Source organism: Trachymyrmex cornetzi, unplaced genomic scaffold (assembly GCF_001594075.2).
Source record: "Trachymyrmex cornetzi isolate Tcor2-1 unplaced genomic scaffold, Tcor1.1 scaffold248, whole genome shotgun sequence".
In the NCBI taxonomy this organism is placed as follows: domain Eukaryota; kingdom Metazoa; phylum Arthropoda; class Insecta; order Hymenoptera; family Formicidae; genus Trachymyrmex; species Trachymyrmex cornetzi.
The window spans coordinates 2,068,706-2,085,343 of record NW_017297144.1 but is presented as its reverse complement, the minus strand read 5'-3'; the positions used below and the strand labels follow the sequence as shown (position 1 = coordinate 2,085,343).

The window sequence follows — 16,638 nt, the reverse complement described above, 5'->3', positions numbered from 1 at the left end:
TTTGTACAAGATATTTTAATAAATTTTACGCCTAATTGCAATTTATGGAGTTCAAATTTAAGTATTCAATAAAAATTTATCTATATTTTCTCTCCTATATTATTGTGTATTGTATGTTACAGATTAATTATCTCCTCCAAAAATATTATTTTACCTAAGAAAAATCAAATTTTTTTTAAAAATTTGATTTTTAAAAAATAAAGCAAATAGAAAAATTTATATTTAAGTACATAAACATGTCAATTCAAAACGTTGTTTAATACACGTCGTCACATGGGGTGCATTCCGTTTCACACATAATGTGCACGATGCATCATTTTATCCTTGCCTGTGGTCAAAGTCTCGCTACAAATGCTTTAAAGCGTTTGATGGACCAATTAGAAGAATGTTACAAACTAACCAATTAAAAAACGTTTCAAAGCGTTTGTAGTATCGCGTTGACCGAACCCCTTGTTTAATATTCGGTGAACAAGGATAAATGATGCATCATGCGTGAAACGGAATGCACTCATAGATTTGGATTTCAACAAAATGTCATATTGAGGAATTCCACGATTCTTATAATAAATATGATTAAATTAGAATCTTTTTTTTTTTCTTAAGGCACTAATCATCACGTTTAATTTTATGACAATGCATATTTGCAATGTAATTACGTAAACTATTTTTCTAATTGTTTTTAAAATTATAAATTATTTTAATATATAAATAAAGTATACTTTTTTATATATTTAAATTTTAATATTCTATTTAATTATATACATTATAAATGTATATAATATAAAAATTTATGTATAATTTACGTTATGTATAATTGTATTAAATAATTTATATATAATTATACATATATATAGTTACATATATATATAATGTATATAATTATTTAATAAATAATATATAAGTTATACTTATATATTTAATTTATATATAATATTATGTATAATTAAAAACACAAAAAACATTTGCTATATGTATAATGAGGAATTTCACTAAACGATAGAGAAATTCATTCATGGAAAGAGGCTAACGCCAATTATAGCTTCCAGTTGACTAGATGTAAGATTACTTAACTCCTTCGCTTGATTTACTTTCTTCTGTGATTTATGAACTGTTTCTTTTGTCCTTGAATTTTTATCACATGATGTAAAATTAGTCTCGAGATTGTTTTCTTCCTCTTCCTTCTGAGATTCTTCACTCTCTTCGCTGCTTAGATGAACCTGTGAGGCAACATTGTTGCTTAAGACGATCTCTATGAAGAATACAATACTATTTTATAAAATAGTTGTGTGAATATCAACATGTACTTCAAAAATGCATATTGAAAGTACATTAATATGTATGAAATACGCACGCACGCACGCACGCACGTTTATAAATAAATAAATAAATATATATATATATATATATATATATATATATATATATATATATATATATATATATATATATATATATATATATATGCATGTATAAATATGCACACACAAATAAGATATTTTAATTTTAGATAATTCTTTAGTTTCTAAACTAAAGAGGAGACCATAATAAATACAACTCAAAAATTTCAAACCATCAACTCGTAGCAATTCACAGGACTATTCAAACCATTAAATTTGAGTTGCATTTATGTTTTAGCATGGAAAATAAAAGAGGCTGCCATTTTTTCTTTCTTTCTCTATCTGAAAAACATTAATTGAAATAAAAAAGTATGATGAAAGTGTTATACATTTTAAAAAATTTATACATATTTAGCAATTGTTATATAAATGTTTAATTTATATTTATAACAACTAAATACTACAGTAAAGACTGGTAGTAGGATTGATATTAAAATTTGCAAAATTTTCGAAATATTTTTTGTATAATTAAATGTAACTACTCACCACACACTCACACATTTGAAGTTAAATGAATAACAAAAATTCTGAATATGAATTAAAACACCGGTACATTAAACCCATATCATTAATAAGAAATTCATTCGTCTAGTGAAAATATATTCTTATTCGGAAATATAAAACTCTAAATATATTATTTTCTATCAAGTGTATACTATTGTCAATTTAAAGGAATTGGGATTTTGGGAGTAATGAAAAATAATTAAAAAAAAAAAAAATTTCAGTTTCTTTTTGTTTTTTCGGAACATATATGCTACTTTTCAATATTACAACATAATTTTCATTATTTTACAACATTACAACAAGAATCGTTGCTTTCCTTATATGTATAAAATAGCCGCGATATAAATTCACAAATAAAACTTTGATATATAATACAGTTAAGATGACCATACAAAAAGTATATCTTGATTATGTACTCTTGATTATCCTTTACATATCAAACTATTTGGATTCACACTTTTGTATCAATTTAGTGTAAAATAATGTAAATTTTCATAATAAAATAAACAAGAGTGGCTTCTTTGGTAAATTAAAGATGCATTTACTTGTTTACTTACTTACATTCTTTCCTAGCCTCTATAAAAATTTAATTATTGAGCCCGTCATATTATCGTCTCAATATAATTATTGATCTCATAAATTATATTTTGCAATATAAAAATTTTTTTCTTATAAAATTCTACCACCACCAAAGTAATCATATAGCCGATTTAATTGTGCGCAAATAATATGTGCACAAATAAAGAATACTAAAACACTAACAACATTGCAAATACACATACATTTCACATCTCTATGTAAAATGTAATATCTTTACATGAAAGTGTAGTATTAATATGCAAATATTTGCAATTGTCATATTTGACATATTTACTAATGACACACATAGGAAGGTTTCATCTCACCTCTACGATAGAAACCCTTGGTGATGGTTCTCGCGTCGCAATTTTTTCCATTACAATCGGACTAGTGGAACTTGTCGAAGAATATTCTTTATCTGTCTCGGTATCCGAATATTCTTTCTCATCTTCAATAGGTTTCTGCATATCCATATTTTCATGTAACTTGCACACGAAGCCACCCTTGTCACTCTCCCGTTCGAATAAGTTACCATCAAGATGAACTAAAAACATAAGTAATACAAAATCACACATTAATATAATTTTCATAATGTTACAATACATAAAAAGTTCTTTTAACAATTATTTAGATCATTTTTTTAAGATAAAATTTTCTTTAGTGAAAAAATATCGAAAGAGATCACAAATTTCCCATTTTTAACATCATAGAGATTTTTGTATTAAGTTTTAATTAAAAATTCTCTTATTTTCCTCTGTATAGTTTAATTTATAGAAATTACCTTGACAAAAGGCAGTGCTACAAAATGAACAGTGTGCTGATGTTCGACGTCCACATTCTGAGCAAAAATGCCACGGACAACAGAATTTTGAGTCTGTTGATTCATCGATTATTACGCATGTTTGATGATACTTTTTGAGACAAGTCTTTTGTGAGCAGATTACAAATTCGTTGTTGTCAAATGATATTTCTTGCCCACATCGCCAACACTTACGCTTTCTCCATCTAAAGTAAAGATAACGAAATTTATTTAGACACTAATTGCATAAAAATTACGATAAGATGATAAGTATATTATTAAGTAACAAGATACAATTATGTACGTACCGTTTATATCGTTTCGGCTTGTCAATTTTTTTTAATTGCACAGTTGATAGTGCTACTGGCGTTTGTTGTTTCTGTGCTACTGGCGCTTGTTGTTTCTGTGTTACTGGCATTTGTTGTTTCTGTGCTTTTAACCCAATAAAACCACTACAATTTGATGCACCACATAGACACGCTTTTCGTGTTTCTCCATCAGATGCTAAATTATAGTTAAATGTCAGCTCTTCCCCAGGTTCTATGTCACGCAAAGCGAATAGACCAATACGAGTGTCTCCATTCACTGTCCACTTCTGCGTTTCGCAGTTTGGAGCACATGAATGATCTGTAAATACAATATAATTACCTTTCGAGATAACAGATTCGGTTATCGCAATATACTCACTCATAAATCGACTCAGATTTCCCTTTGGTTCTGCGTCAATCGTTCTATTGTTGTCTATCGTCAGGAAGTAAAAATTCTCATTTTTCAGTTCTTTCTTCCGATATAATCTACGCTTGTATTCGGCATCATCTATAATTTCTCCTACATACTCAATGACAAATTGTCCCGTTTTAATATCGTCCAAAGTCCTCAGGCCCCATCCACGACCCATGGTATGAAATGGTTCCATAGCCGGATATTGGCGCAATACGAACGACTGATTCATGCATTTGACTCCAGCTGGACAGATTCCAGGACTACATTCAACCATTAGTATACGATTCAGACAATCCGTATTAGGTGCACAAGGATTATCCCATTCGGGATCGCATTCACACGCCACAATGCTCTCGACTTCGGTTGGCTTGACGTTACCCACTGGTTTATTGACCTATTACATGTCTATTTTCATTAAGGCTTCTAACTCCTCATTGCAGTCATTCATCAAATTATGATAAATTAACAATAAGTCACGAGTGATTTGTTTATATCTGATTGCAATGATAACATAATAATAATTTAAAAAAAAAATATGTAAAGCCATTCTAGATCAAGCGAAGGAGTGGAAATGAGCGCGAGCACATCTATGAATGAATGAATGTGAACGATTCCACGAATACAAGTAAACACAAAGAAATACGAATAATTTGCTCTAATGAATAATCTACTACTATTCATCAAAGAAAGTTGTTCATTCGCATTTATTCGCACTTGCTTATTTAATTTGAATTCGGTTTCAAAGAAAAAGTACTTGTTACGCTCATTCGTCTTTGCTAGCTTAACGCATCGACTTAATATAAACCGTACTTTTAATTTTACATATGGTGGTGGTTTCAGTCCTTTTGGTTCTTTAGTCATGGAACGTCTTGCTTTTAATTGTTGATGTATTTTATTAGCTTCTTCAAGAGCTATTCGATATGTATCATCCATCATAGTTTTTTTACCTATAGGTGGTTTTGTAGTTGCATCACCATCTTGATACAAAAAAGCTCGGCCTCTGTAAAATTTATTGAATTAGAAAAAAATGAATATTTATTAATCACAATATTTGTTATAAAAAGAGAATATTTCTATTTACCTATGTACCCAATAATAATCGTTAGATCCCAAAAACATTACGCAAAATTTACCAGGGCTATGAGATTTGGCCTCTACATTTTCAGGAATTTCATGCGGATAGCATATACGAGATGGCCACCATCGATAATGGCCAAGTTTCACCCATACAACTTCCCCATACAGAGGTAATCTTCCTGTTTCGCAATCTTCACATATGAATCCACCATCAGGTGCATTTATACCTAAATTATCAAGAATACGGAAATAATTTATTTGCAAATATTGTACTTTGTATGAATCGTAATGTCTTAATAAAATCACCTAAACATTCCAAGTGAAAAGAAGTTGGACACGTATCACAACAAATGAGACTACCACCACGTGTACATAGAAAGCACCATGCAGCATTTAATGGGGGATGTGGTGCTTTGTAATGTTTTGGGCATATAATTTGATTGGCCGTTAAAATTACTGAACCAGCAGGTAGACACAACGTCGATGCATGATAAGATGAAGGGCAACGGACACACCTCGCCATTTTTTCGTTTGGGGCACGAGAACGCTTATCTTGAGGATTATCAGAACTGCAGGTGTGGCATACATGGTATGGACATGTCAAACGTCCACCTTGCCAATGCGACTAAAATATAATATTTATCAATATTAGAGAAATAGTAACAATATTTTAAAATAATGTTAATTGAGATAATATTATGTTTTACTTGTGGCCATGATAACAAGCAGTTGGAATGATAATGTTTTCCACAAGCCGGGACGGTACATCTTATTCTATCTCCTTCCCTCTCATTGCATAGAAAACAAGCGGGTGCTACTCCAGATAAACAATCAATGCATTTGAATGTTTCGTCCTCTTGCTCATCAGATTTACCTAAATTCAATTAATATTATGATTATGCTGTTATTAAAAAATAAATTAATTAATTAAAAAAAATTCATTTGCTTTTCATTAATGTAAGTTATATATTATAAAGAAAAATTTTTTTATCAATCTGATAAACAAATTTGTATTTATGAATATTTTCATAATTACCATTATTTTCACTTTCACCATTAATACTTTTCTTAATTATGTTTAAATCACTAAGTAATTTGTCATCCAATGTATTCTCGTCAACAGAATATTCTGGACTAGATTCGCCAGGTTTTACACATGATAAATGGAAATAAGAATAACAAGGCCCTTTACATCTCGTTAATTGGCCTGTCTTCTCACAGATCTGACAAACTTTTTCTTGTTTCATACCTTTAAAGAGATTATACAGTCTACTTCGTTTAGTTTCCGAAACAAAATTTTCTTCCTTGTCAATCTTACTTTTCATCTTTTTGTTTTCCTTACTTGTATCAATCTCTAGTGATGTTTCATCTTCATCAGGAGAACTCTCTTTCGAGAGCGAACTTTCGTTTGTCGTGTTCAATCTGAGTTTTTTTCGGCATTCCCTGTCAACCTTTTTTTTCATCCTTTTATTTTCCTTGGTAGCTGTATCAATCTCTATCTCATCTTCATCCAGAGAGCTTTCTTTCGACAGTGAAAGAGAACTCTCATTTGTCATGTGCAATCCAAGTTTTTTCCGATATTCTGCATCCATATTATCCCAAGTTTTTCGCAAATATCTTTTAATATCGCTTTTAGGCATATCTGGATATTCATTTTCTAACAAATGTTTATTATCTTCATAATAAAGGTTAAATATAGTCTCTTCATCTTCCTCATTTTTTAAAAATTTTGTGCTTGAACTTTCGGAAGAACTTTTATGACTTGCAGGAGATGAAGGCCAAGAATCCAAATTTAATTTCGAATCAATTTTTCCGTTTGCAATTCGTGAATTTTTCTTTGACATTTCTGATTTATGTAACTTTGATACTTCCGGTTTTTGTGTATCATATACCTGTAGAAATAAAAATAAAAATTTTTGTTGCATATAAAAATATTAAATTAAATTTATAATAAATGTAAACAATTATTTTTAATATTACATTGTCCTGCTTAGTACGTTTGACATCCGGTTCATTTTGCTCCATTTCCAAGCTCGGTCTCGAATGTTTCCTCTTTTTATTTTTTTCACCAACAGTATATGCTTTAGGCTTCTGGATTTTAAATTTTACTGTAAAAATCGCAATTCTCTCCTCAGTTGACAATGGCTGTGTTTCTGTAGCTTCTTTAACAGCATTTTGCCACTTTTTTTTTACTCCTGGTTTTATAACAAAAGCCGCAACATACTTGGGATCCTTTTTCTTTGTTTCTGTTGTTAATGATTCTGCTAATTTTTGGAAATCAGCAAGGCTTGTAAATTGCATCATACAATTTGCTGAAACCCAACTATGACGGCCTTTGTCCCCGAAATAATGAACATGCACCATCATGATCACTGACTTAGTTCTAACTGTAACACAAAATAGTTGAAACATTTTCTAACATCTTACATCCATCAATAAATTTTCTAAATAATATATGTTTGCATATATATATATATACTACATATTTCTATTAAACATAACTATATTATTAATTAAATTGTATTAGAGAAATATATATATAATTTCAGATTCTTATATTTATTCATATTTAGGCATGATAGCACCAATGTTATTTTGACATTAAACAAAACTTAACTCTTTCTTTTTCTCTCTCTCTCTCTCTCTCATATCATGTATATCATTTTTATTTGTATATTACTTTTATTTTAATTCGCCTCTCATCTTGTAATTTTACTTATCTGCTAAATATTCTTAGAGGGCTTGCCTTAGAACCATAATAAATGTTTTTATCTATCTCTCTTTTTCTCAAGTCAAAATGACGGTGTAATCGAGCCTTGGAGACAACTTTTTAAATACAGATATAATTTTGATAAAAGAAATACACATGGACTTGAAAAATTTACCTCTCATTTTATAATATATTCTTGATTCTGGATCAATTGTGACCATACAGGGCCAAAATGGGAAATTACCTACTCTTGCCCAAGCCAACTGCCCTATTATCCATGGGCATTCAATATTAGGACTATCTATATTTGGAGATGGAATCTCCTCTATGATATTTAACATAGATGAATTGCTGACTTCATCTACATTGTTATCTGTATTAATATCTGTTTTAATTTCTTCTAGGCTTTCGTCCATATTATCGACAGAATCAATTAATTGCCTACGTATTTTTGGCTTAAAATTCTGCAAAATTATAAGAGTAATAAATATTATATAAGAATGATGAATTACAAGCTTTAAATTACATGAAAAAAAATGATACCTTTTAGACACTAAACATAATTTAATTAATATTTAATAAAAAAAATTCATGAAAAATATTGTATATTATAATATCGAAAAATATATTTAAGATCGAGTCCCATGAATATTGTATACTTCGACTGAGCTAATATACGTAGTCGACAAGAATGTAGCAACATTAGAGTGGGATTACATTTGTACATTTTTGTCGTACAAATTTTTCAAGCCTGTTGCTTGGTTATAGGATTGAGAGATCCAAGAATCTCTGTCCTGCACTTTCGTCATACGACAAAAATGGATAAATGAAACAGCACCTCCACATAGATGCTTCATTATACAGAGAAGCATCTGAAATAAACGGAATATACCTGTATAACGTCTATAGCATTGTGAATGGTTGTCCTAGGTTTTATTGTTCTACCATAACGGCTCCTACTAGGAGTAGAGCTATTGTAATCATCCTGCGATGTCTCTCGGTAATCGCAAGCGTCCTCGCTCGTCGAAGCTCTGGTCTCGTCGGTTTCCGCTTGGGATGTGGCGCGATCAGGCACGGACGCCTTCCCAGACTCTGTGCTAATGGTATTCATGACTCGGACCTTAGCACAGCATCCTCAGCCTTTTGCGACCCGCTAGTTGCGAATGATGGAAGTGCATCAACTTCTGCAACGACGGCGGTCCGCAAGAGCCGTTGAACGTCAGTGGTAAAGGCTCAGGCGTCGAAAACAATTTTTACTACCGCTGGGCGCCACAGCGGCGGGCCTCGTGTTTCGAGGGGTTCTACCTTTCTCACGTTCTACCGGGTCTATCTCACCCGGACGACGAACGTTGGCTTCTACACCGCGAGGACTTCCACGTCGTCCCAATTACTGCCCTGTTGATCGTCCCAATTGTTGTGATAATAATGAACAGCGGATGTACCTCGCATACCTCCTGAAGCAGGACGCGTTTCCCGCGATTTTGGGCAATTCTCATAGCCGCGCTGTCGTCACCACACTGTTGTGTTCCGTGAAGCTAAAGACGGCCAATGTGCTCGCACGCCTTCTTTACCGACCACGTTGGTTTTCGTCCTTTGTAATTAAGGGTGCGGTTCACTTGACATATAATCGGTATATATTTATAGTCCATTCTTATTTTAAGATCATCTTAAGTAAGGTGTCATAAGATATTGCGATTGACTAATAATATCTTAAGACGGTACTTGCTTAAGATAATCTTAAATGTAACAACCGATTATGAATATCGGCTTACAAATGAGTTAAAAGATTTGACTGACCAATCAGAAGAAAGAATTTTATATTTAATTGACCAATCAAAAAATACTTCGAAACATTTGGAGTATCAAGTGACCACGACGAAAAAGAATCTCTTATCTCCATGTTCCATAGTGAGACGAATATTATAATAATAGTGCTGTGTCATTCAAGATTTTCGGATGGCAAATGGGTTTTATTATATTTAATGAACTGATAAAATCTTTTTCGTTTGTGTACTTTTTTCTCCTTTTTTTTCTGTCAAACAGATTTAATTACCTACTTTATTTTTATAAAAGTTTCAAAAAATTTATAAATGCAAAAAATGTATTATTTTTACAGCCATAAGAATGTATTATTTGATTGTTATTAACATTTATCAGTTAAAAAGTGACAGTTTTTACACAATTTTTTAATTGAATATTTGTTTGATTCGTCACTTATTTGAAATATTACGTTTAGTTCTTTTAATATAATATACGATATTATTTATATTACATATTCATAATTATATATTTAATACGTTTATATAATAATTGATATTATTTACAATGATAAATAATTATATGTAATTATAAATCAAATTTGTAATATATATAATATATTACGTGATGTAGAATTATAAAAATAATTACATAATTATACATATTTTACGCGTTTAAATATATTCTCGCATTTTGAATTTTCCGCCAGTTTGAAGGTAGCTCGTTCATTGGACGAATGCAAGTAATACGCGAGTCGCTGGATCGATTGAGGTGCCGAAAATGCGATTGATATATCGATAATTTATTAAAGATATAATTTATATTTGTTATCCACGAAATTCTTCTTCTTCTTATGTGCTATGAAATTCGTATGTTCGAAACATATTGCTTATATAACACTAATCGATCATGTATTCTCAAACGGTCGGTCGCGTTTTAATTAGATGTTAATACGACTCGCGTATTCTATATCGGAAGGTTCGTTGGCGTTGCTCCAACATGCTCCAATATGTTTCCTACTCACTTTAACGCGCTCGTTGGAGTGAGTAAGAACTATGGTAAGAGCATGTTGGAGCGACGCGAACAAACCTAGGGACGTCCAGAGTGAAGTCATCGTAATTCAAAATTTTCGATTAGCGGAGTGTTGCGGTTGAGAGACCGATAATCGACTTCGAGTCGAGTGGCGTCGCGACGCGTTGGATTAGTAAGTACAGCCGCAGGTAATCCAGTTTTGTAACACTTATCGCGTAACGCGGAATATATATTCTATGTTCGTACATCGGTAATTTCCTGGAACGAGTATTCTGTGAAACTTGCGCTATCGAAGTCCATCACAGAACAATCGGCACGGACAGCGGCCATATTTTCGGGATATCGTTCGATCCGTGGAGATTCGCTTTAATTCAAGATTGCATATATTCATTTATCTCGTGTATTAAATGCGGCGACCGCGGCGTTACGTATTTATTATTCGACGCAAGAAAACGGACGAAAGTGCATCTGAGTGTAAAAGGTGTAGTATCTACGTATATGCCGTTGTTGCGGTAGCTGTTCCCGACGCGTGAAGTTAGCCGCGCGATTTACGAATTTTGTCCACCATTTTGTTTCGTTACTATAACTAAAGTTAGTACGCGTATCAAATGCTCGGTGTAAGAAGAGTCTGTAAATAATCCTTTATTAATTCTTCTGTCTCTACAGTGAAAAGTCGCACATCGCGCGTGTATTGTGTCATCGAGAGTATAAAATATCGTTCGATTTTCATATCTGCTTTGTAAGTGTGAGGCTGTAAGTGCGAGTGTAAGTGTGAAGGAGTCCAAGAAAGAAGGAGCATATGACGACAATTTGCAATTTGACATCTGAGTGTGGAGGAGTCCAGGAGGGCATCAGGCATCAGCGGAACAACCATGGGTTAAATTATTGATTGATTTGATACTTACGGAGTTAATCGTTTATCACCGCGACATCGTATATTAAATTTATTTGATTATATTTTTGAAATGTTTAAAATATATTTGATAAATATTTAATATGAAATATACTTGTAATTAATATATTTATCAATTCTATAGATTATATTTTAAAAGAAAATTAGTTTCCAACATTTATCAAATTTTGCGTAGTTTAATGTTATTTAATTTTTTTGTTAATTCTGTTTAAAGATATGAATAAACGATTGAACGCGTGCGATAATTATTTTTTGAAATATTGAATATTTTGAGCTGTTTTGACTGTTTTAATTTGAATGTGTGTCTGTATTTTACAGATTATGGCAGTTTCAGCTCCGCTGTTGTGCATCAGTGTCGGTGAGTCTGATCTGAAATTATCTCAAATTGGCATAACAGATCTACGAAAGATGTATCATATACATACGACAAGATCTAGAGACCTAGATTATAGTTGCTTTCCATTTGCACACAAATGAAACTGAGTCTGACGTGAGCTGAGGAGTATTTCATACTCAGATTAATGACGTCATTATTTACTTAGTTTGGGAAAAAGTTATCACATGACAACACAGGTTCAAACCTCACTTTTAAAGAAAGTTTACGAGACTCACTAAAGCACACGGTCTCGATTTTATGCAGATTATAGGCAAAAACTCAATTAAATCTCACTTGTCAGAATGTAAAAGGAACGCGCATTTAACTGAGTTATGATGTCATAAGTGAGAATTATCTGAGAATCGGTGTAAATGGAAAGCAACTATTATATGCACACTGAGAAAAATGATTTGGTTGGATTAAATGGTAATTCTGGTGGAAAATGAACAAATTAGAATTTTCTGGTTAAATCTACTAGAATTCTAGTTGAGATAACTAGATTTTGATCGATATAATTATGCTGGTAAAAATAAGAATTCTAGTAGATTTTACCAGAAATAATATTGTATTAAAATTCGGTTATCTCAACTAGAATTCTAATAAATTTAACCTGAAAATACTGATTTGTCCATTTTCAACCAGAAACTTTTTCATTGCATCGAATACATAATTAATATATTTATAATAACATAAACTATTAGAATTAAATTATATGAATATATATTTCAATAATAGTTTATTAGTGGATTAAATCCACGAATTATGAATTTATGGGCCTTCTAAAAAAAAAAGGAGAATAAACAAGAAGTAAAAATTCATACTTAAGGATTGATTAAGAGGCGACAATATAATTATTACAGTAGTTATTTTATTAGATTATTAAAAAATTTGTTTAAGAGTTACGATAAAAAAAAAGTAGGATTTCTGTGCAATATATTACTCCTTAATTGCACAGTTTGATAACATTTTTTTAATTTAATCAATGAATGAAACCATTAATCGTTGAAAGGAAACAGTTTAGAGATCATTTAGTTCATTTATTCGATACAGCATATTTTCTCATGTACACATAAACACGTTAGACACATATACATCGGAATAAACATTAAATAGTTTACAACAAATTCGTTACTGCTCTCTATCGTAAAGATATTTCCATTTGTCATTAATTCGTATTGATCCATCAATGAAATATGTATCTTGTAATCGTATTTATTCTGCAATCTTATTAGCATTTATATAGAAGTAGTTTGCAATTTTGCAATAGCATCACGTATCTCGTACAAGCGTCAACGATTCAAGTACAATCTCGCAGTGAAATCTGGCAATTCTTGGGGCCGGCGTTAATCATGTAAACATGTAAAAAATATACAAACAAGTGCGGTCCTCCTTCCCCTCTGTTAATCTGTCCTGCAGCCTTCTTCGTTCAAGAAAGATTCTTAATCGTACAATAGCACCATCTTTCCTAACGATTTTTTATAACCGCATGGTATAACGACACTTAAAAATAAGACATACGCTCTCTAAAGTGGCTCATTAAATCTCTTTTTTTTTTCTTTTGTCTTGATTATTTACGCAGGCATGAAAATCGGACCCATACACCAGCTTGTTAGATATCTACGATATAACGGTACGACGTTAAATAGGTACCTTACAGACTGTGACTTTACGACAAACTTTACTGCTGCCGAAACTATAGTATAACGATAATACATAGATAAGCGTTGTCCAATACCTTCCTAACGGAGAGAGAAATTCGTCGTTATGATATCGAGAGTCAAACCGATGCGAATCCATTTCGATTTCGTTATATTAACTATGTATCATTATCGTCGATCGATATTCGCCAACGTTGTTTGCCATTTCCTATATAACGAGACAACGATCGATCGAGCCTTCGTATCGAATGCGGGGAAGGTTTTGCACTTTTTTTCACATTGCTTATTGTCTGTTCACAATAGCAGCCGCCAACGAATAATTCACTCTATAATTCGCTTTCTTTTTTTCTATTCTTTTCACTTAATATACCCAATATGGAAGCATCGTTGTGGATGATGACATTACGAATAACGCACGGCTACAGCAATTTTCCATTTGACCCACGTTTATGAAATTTTATCCTTTCGCTATCCATGTACTCTTATGCATTCCTTGCAAGAAATAAGTGGATTAAAAAAATTGATAAAAATTTGTTCTATTGAATTCAAAAATGAAATTCCGCGTTTACAGAATTATAGAATAAACTATTATTACACCTCTATTTTAATTATTTTTACCGGTGTAGTATTAATACTGTTTATATTTCGTAAATATAACTTCTTCAATTCCTTTCAATTTCTTCTCCAATTTCTCCAATTTCTTTAAAACAAGACCAGCAAAACACTATAATCAATAAGTATCCCAAGCAGAACAAGTCACGATAACGTTGAATTGTAAATGATTAAAAAGTGACTTTTAATGATCATTTTGGAATCATTTTGACGTTATCGTGACTTGTACTTGGGATGTAACGTTTTAGAAAGAAATTCGCTATGCAACGTACAAGTACAATTAAATATAATTAATAAAAAAATCAAGAGAAATAAGAAGCAGATAGTTTTAATACCCATTCATGAATTAAAGAATTGGAAAGTTGTTTCACGAAATGAAATCCTATCAATATTCTTTAAACCACCTATTCTTTGCAATTTCTTTCGGCACAGGGGTTAATAAGCACAACTACGAATTTCGCGTCTTTCGCAATGGCGAAGTGGCTGCCAATCTCGGTCAAGTAATAATTGGGTGCGACTGATATCATACACGTTATTTTGCATTTGCCGGAAGTGACCGAGGAAGCGCAGTAAGCGCGGCACATGTCTCCCTGTTACGACTTGCCTCGATTAACACAGTCACGTTGATTGCATCTGCAATTCGTACAATAAAGCCTCGGCCGATAACGACCGAGCTGGGATATGGACTGGCTAGTTACATGAGACTTACACAAATAATCGTAATAATCATCGCGTACTTCCTCCGATAAGAAACGACTCCCATGCAGCTCGCTATATATTTCCTCGACGTATACAACTCGCACATTCAAGGATGCTGTTTCCCTCTGAAGTTCAGGCGGATTCGTAAGTGTTATTGAAAGAGTAATTTACCGTAACGACTTAATCCCTTCCGTTGGAATTAGCAATCTGCTGTAATAGTTGTACAAATAATGCGATCGCGATAGTTTTTATCGTTTTGAAATTACGCATTCTTATAATTATTAAGTTAATCTGGAAATTCATTCGTCAAATTATATTTTAGTAAAAAATTATTATTGCTCAAAAGAATGGAGAATATTACGAATTAAGAATATCATATACGAGAGGCACACCACATTCGCTATTTAACATGTTATAGTATCTAATTTGCTGAATTATCCAAGCCTGAACTTTATAGAAGAGTACATAGTTGAAATGTTATTTCTTATCAGCAAATGTTCATCGCTGTATTAATTGCGAATTAATATACGCAATTTAGACGTATACAATTATTTACTGAATAATTATCTACTGAATTCCAACGCAAGAGATTAACGATTGTAATAAGAAATAGATTTATACTATATGTGCTCAATTTTAGTAAAAAAACGTAGAGTGGATTTTAGTGACTTTCTGATAAAATTTGTCACATTTCGTCTTTAATTTCGGTATTTTGAACAATAATCGATAATTTTTACATTATACGGGAATAAATAAATTGAATTATTTAAATAAAATGACAACCAAATGCATCTCTCTCTTTCTCAGACATATATATATATATATATATATATACTCATACTTACGCACGTACATACTTATACGTACCGAGACACGCGAACGAGAGTAAATCCAAAATAAGGGTCCACCGAAATTACAAGAAATCGGCGTTACAACATCCTTTAAGGTATCTCAGCGGCGACAACGTTCAACGTTAATTAGTTTTGCTATATTTACATTTAAGGGAAAGATCGATCAAATATATTGTGCGATATAGTTATGCGATATAGTACAATAGCTTGAGATCACATAATAACATTGAATTGCGATAATAGAGGATACTATTGCTCATCATTATTACTATTATTATTAAAGCGAGAATAGTAATAACAATAATCCCGCCAAAATACATGGCGGAATATTTATAATTTGGATAACAGTAATTAGAACGCAATTAATCATAGATTTAAAAAAAAAGGAGGAAACTATAGATTTAATTTAAATTCCTACGCACGGCTCGAAAAATCGTCACATTCGCATATCCTTTTTTTTACATTATTTGTATATATTTCTTTGTTTCTCTCATTTCCTGTAATTTGCTGCGCCTTTCTTCTTATACTTACAGATTTTCATAGACACTTTTAAATATATGTATGTCGACGAAGTGAGCGTTGGCAAAGGATTCGCGAATCGAATTGACTCGCGTTTCGTACCGGGAGTAGGTGTGCAAAATCTCACGCACCTTGTATGTTTCGGAATCCGCAGTGGAAAGCTGTAGTCTAATACCGTAATAATTTCGTGCAATCGTTCGTCTCGGATGTGCGTCTCTTACGGACCCCGCTTATATTCATTTTCGTTTAACTACACGAACAAGATTTGGCACAAGACACCAAGAAACATGCCATCATGGCGTTAATGAAGACTCTAAATTGTAAGTTTAAGTTAATCTGTATCTCTAGATTTTTATAATATTACGCTTTTACAGCGTCGTAAAACTTATTAAGCAATATTCTTGCAATTAGAGATGATAATGACTCCAAGC

At 32.0% G+C, this 16,638-nt stretch overlaps 1 protein-coding gene across 1 annotated transcript; it reads right to left on the bottom strand.

Moving 5' to 3' along the window:
* Positions 1 to 1,142: 1,142 nt before the first annotated feature.
* Positions 1,143 to 9,269, bottom strand: NSD (Nuclear receptor binding SET domain protein). Its single transcript, XM_018507993.1, has 13 exons — positions 8,682 to 9,269; positions 7,965 to 8,253; positions 7,060 to 7,466; positions 6,116 to 6,971; positions 5,787 to 5,953; positions 5,386 to 5,704; positions 5,084 to 5,306; positions 4,813 to 5,002; positions 3,967 to 4,396; positions 3,588 to 3,906; positions 3,262 to 3,485; positions 2,807 to 3,024; positions 1,143 to 1,249 (listed from the first exon to the last, which is right to left on the bottom strand). The coding sequence occupies exons 1-13, from the start codon at positions 8,898 to 8,900 to the stop codon at positions 1,238 to 1,240; spliced, it is 3,873 nt and encodes a 1,290-aa protein (XP_018363495.1). The 5' UTR covers positions 8,901 to 9,269; the 3' UTR covers positions 1,143 to 1,237.
* Positions 9,270 to 16,638: the final 7,369 nt, after the last annotated feature.

Coding starts and splice junctions, on each gene's coding strand:
- NSD (XM_018507993.1), bottom strand. CDS start 8,900: ATGAATACCATTAGCACAGAGTCTGGGAAGGCGTCCGTGCCTGATCGC. Junction 8,254..8,681: donor ATGCTATAGACGTTATACAG/GTATATTCCGTT, acceptor ATAATTTTGCAG/AATTTTAAGCCAAAAATACG. Junction 7,467..7,964: donor AATATATTATAAAATGAGAG/GTAAATTTTTCA, acceptor TTTGTGTTACAG/TTAGAACTAAGTCAGTGATC.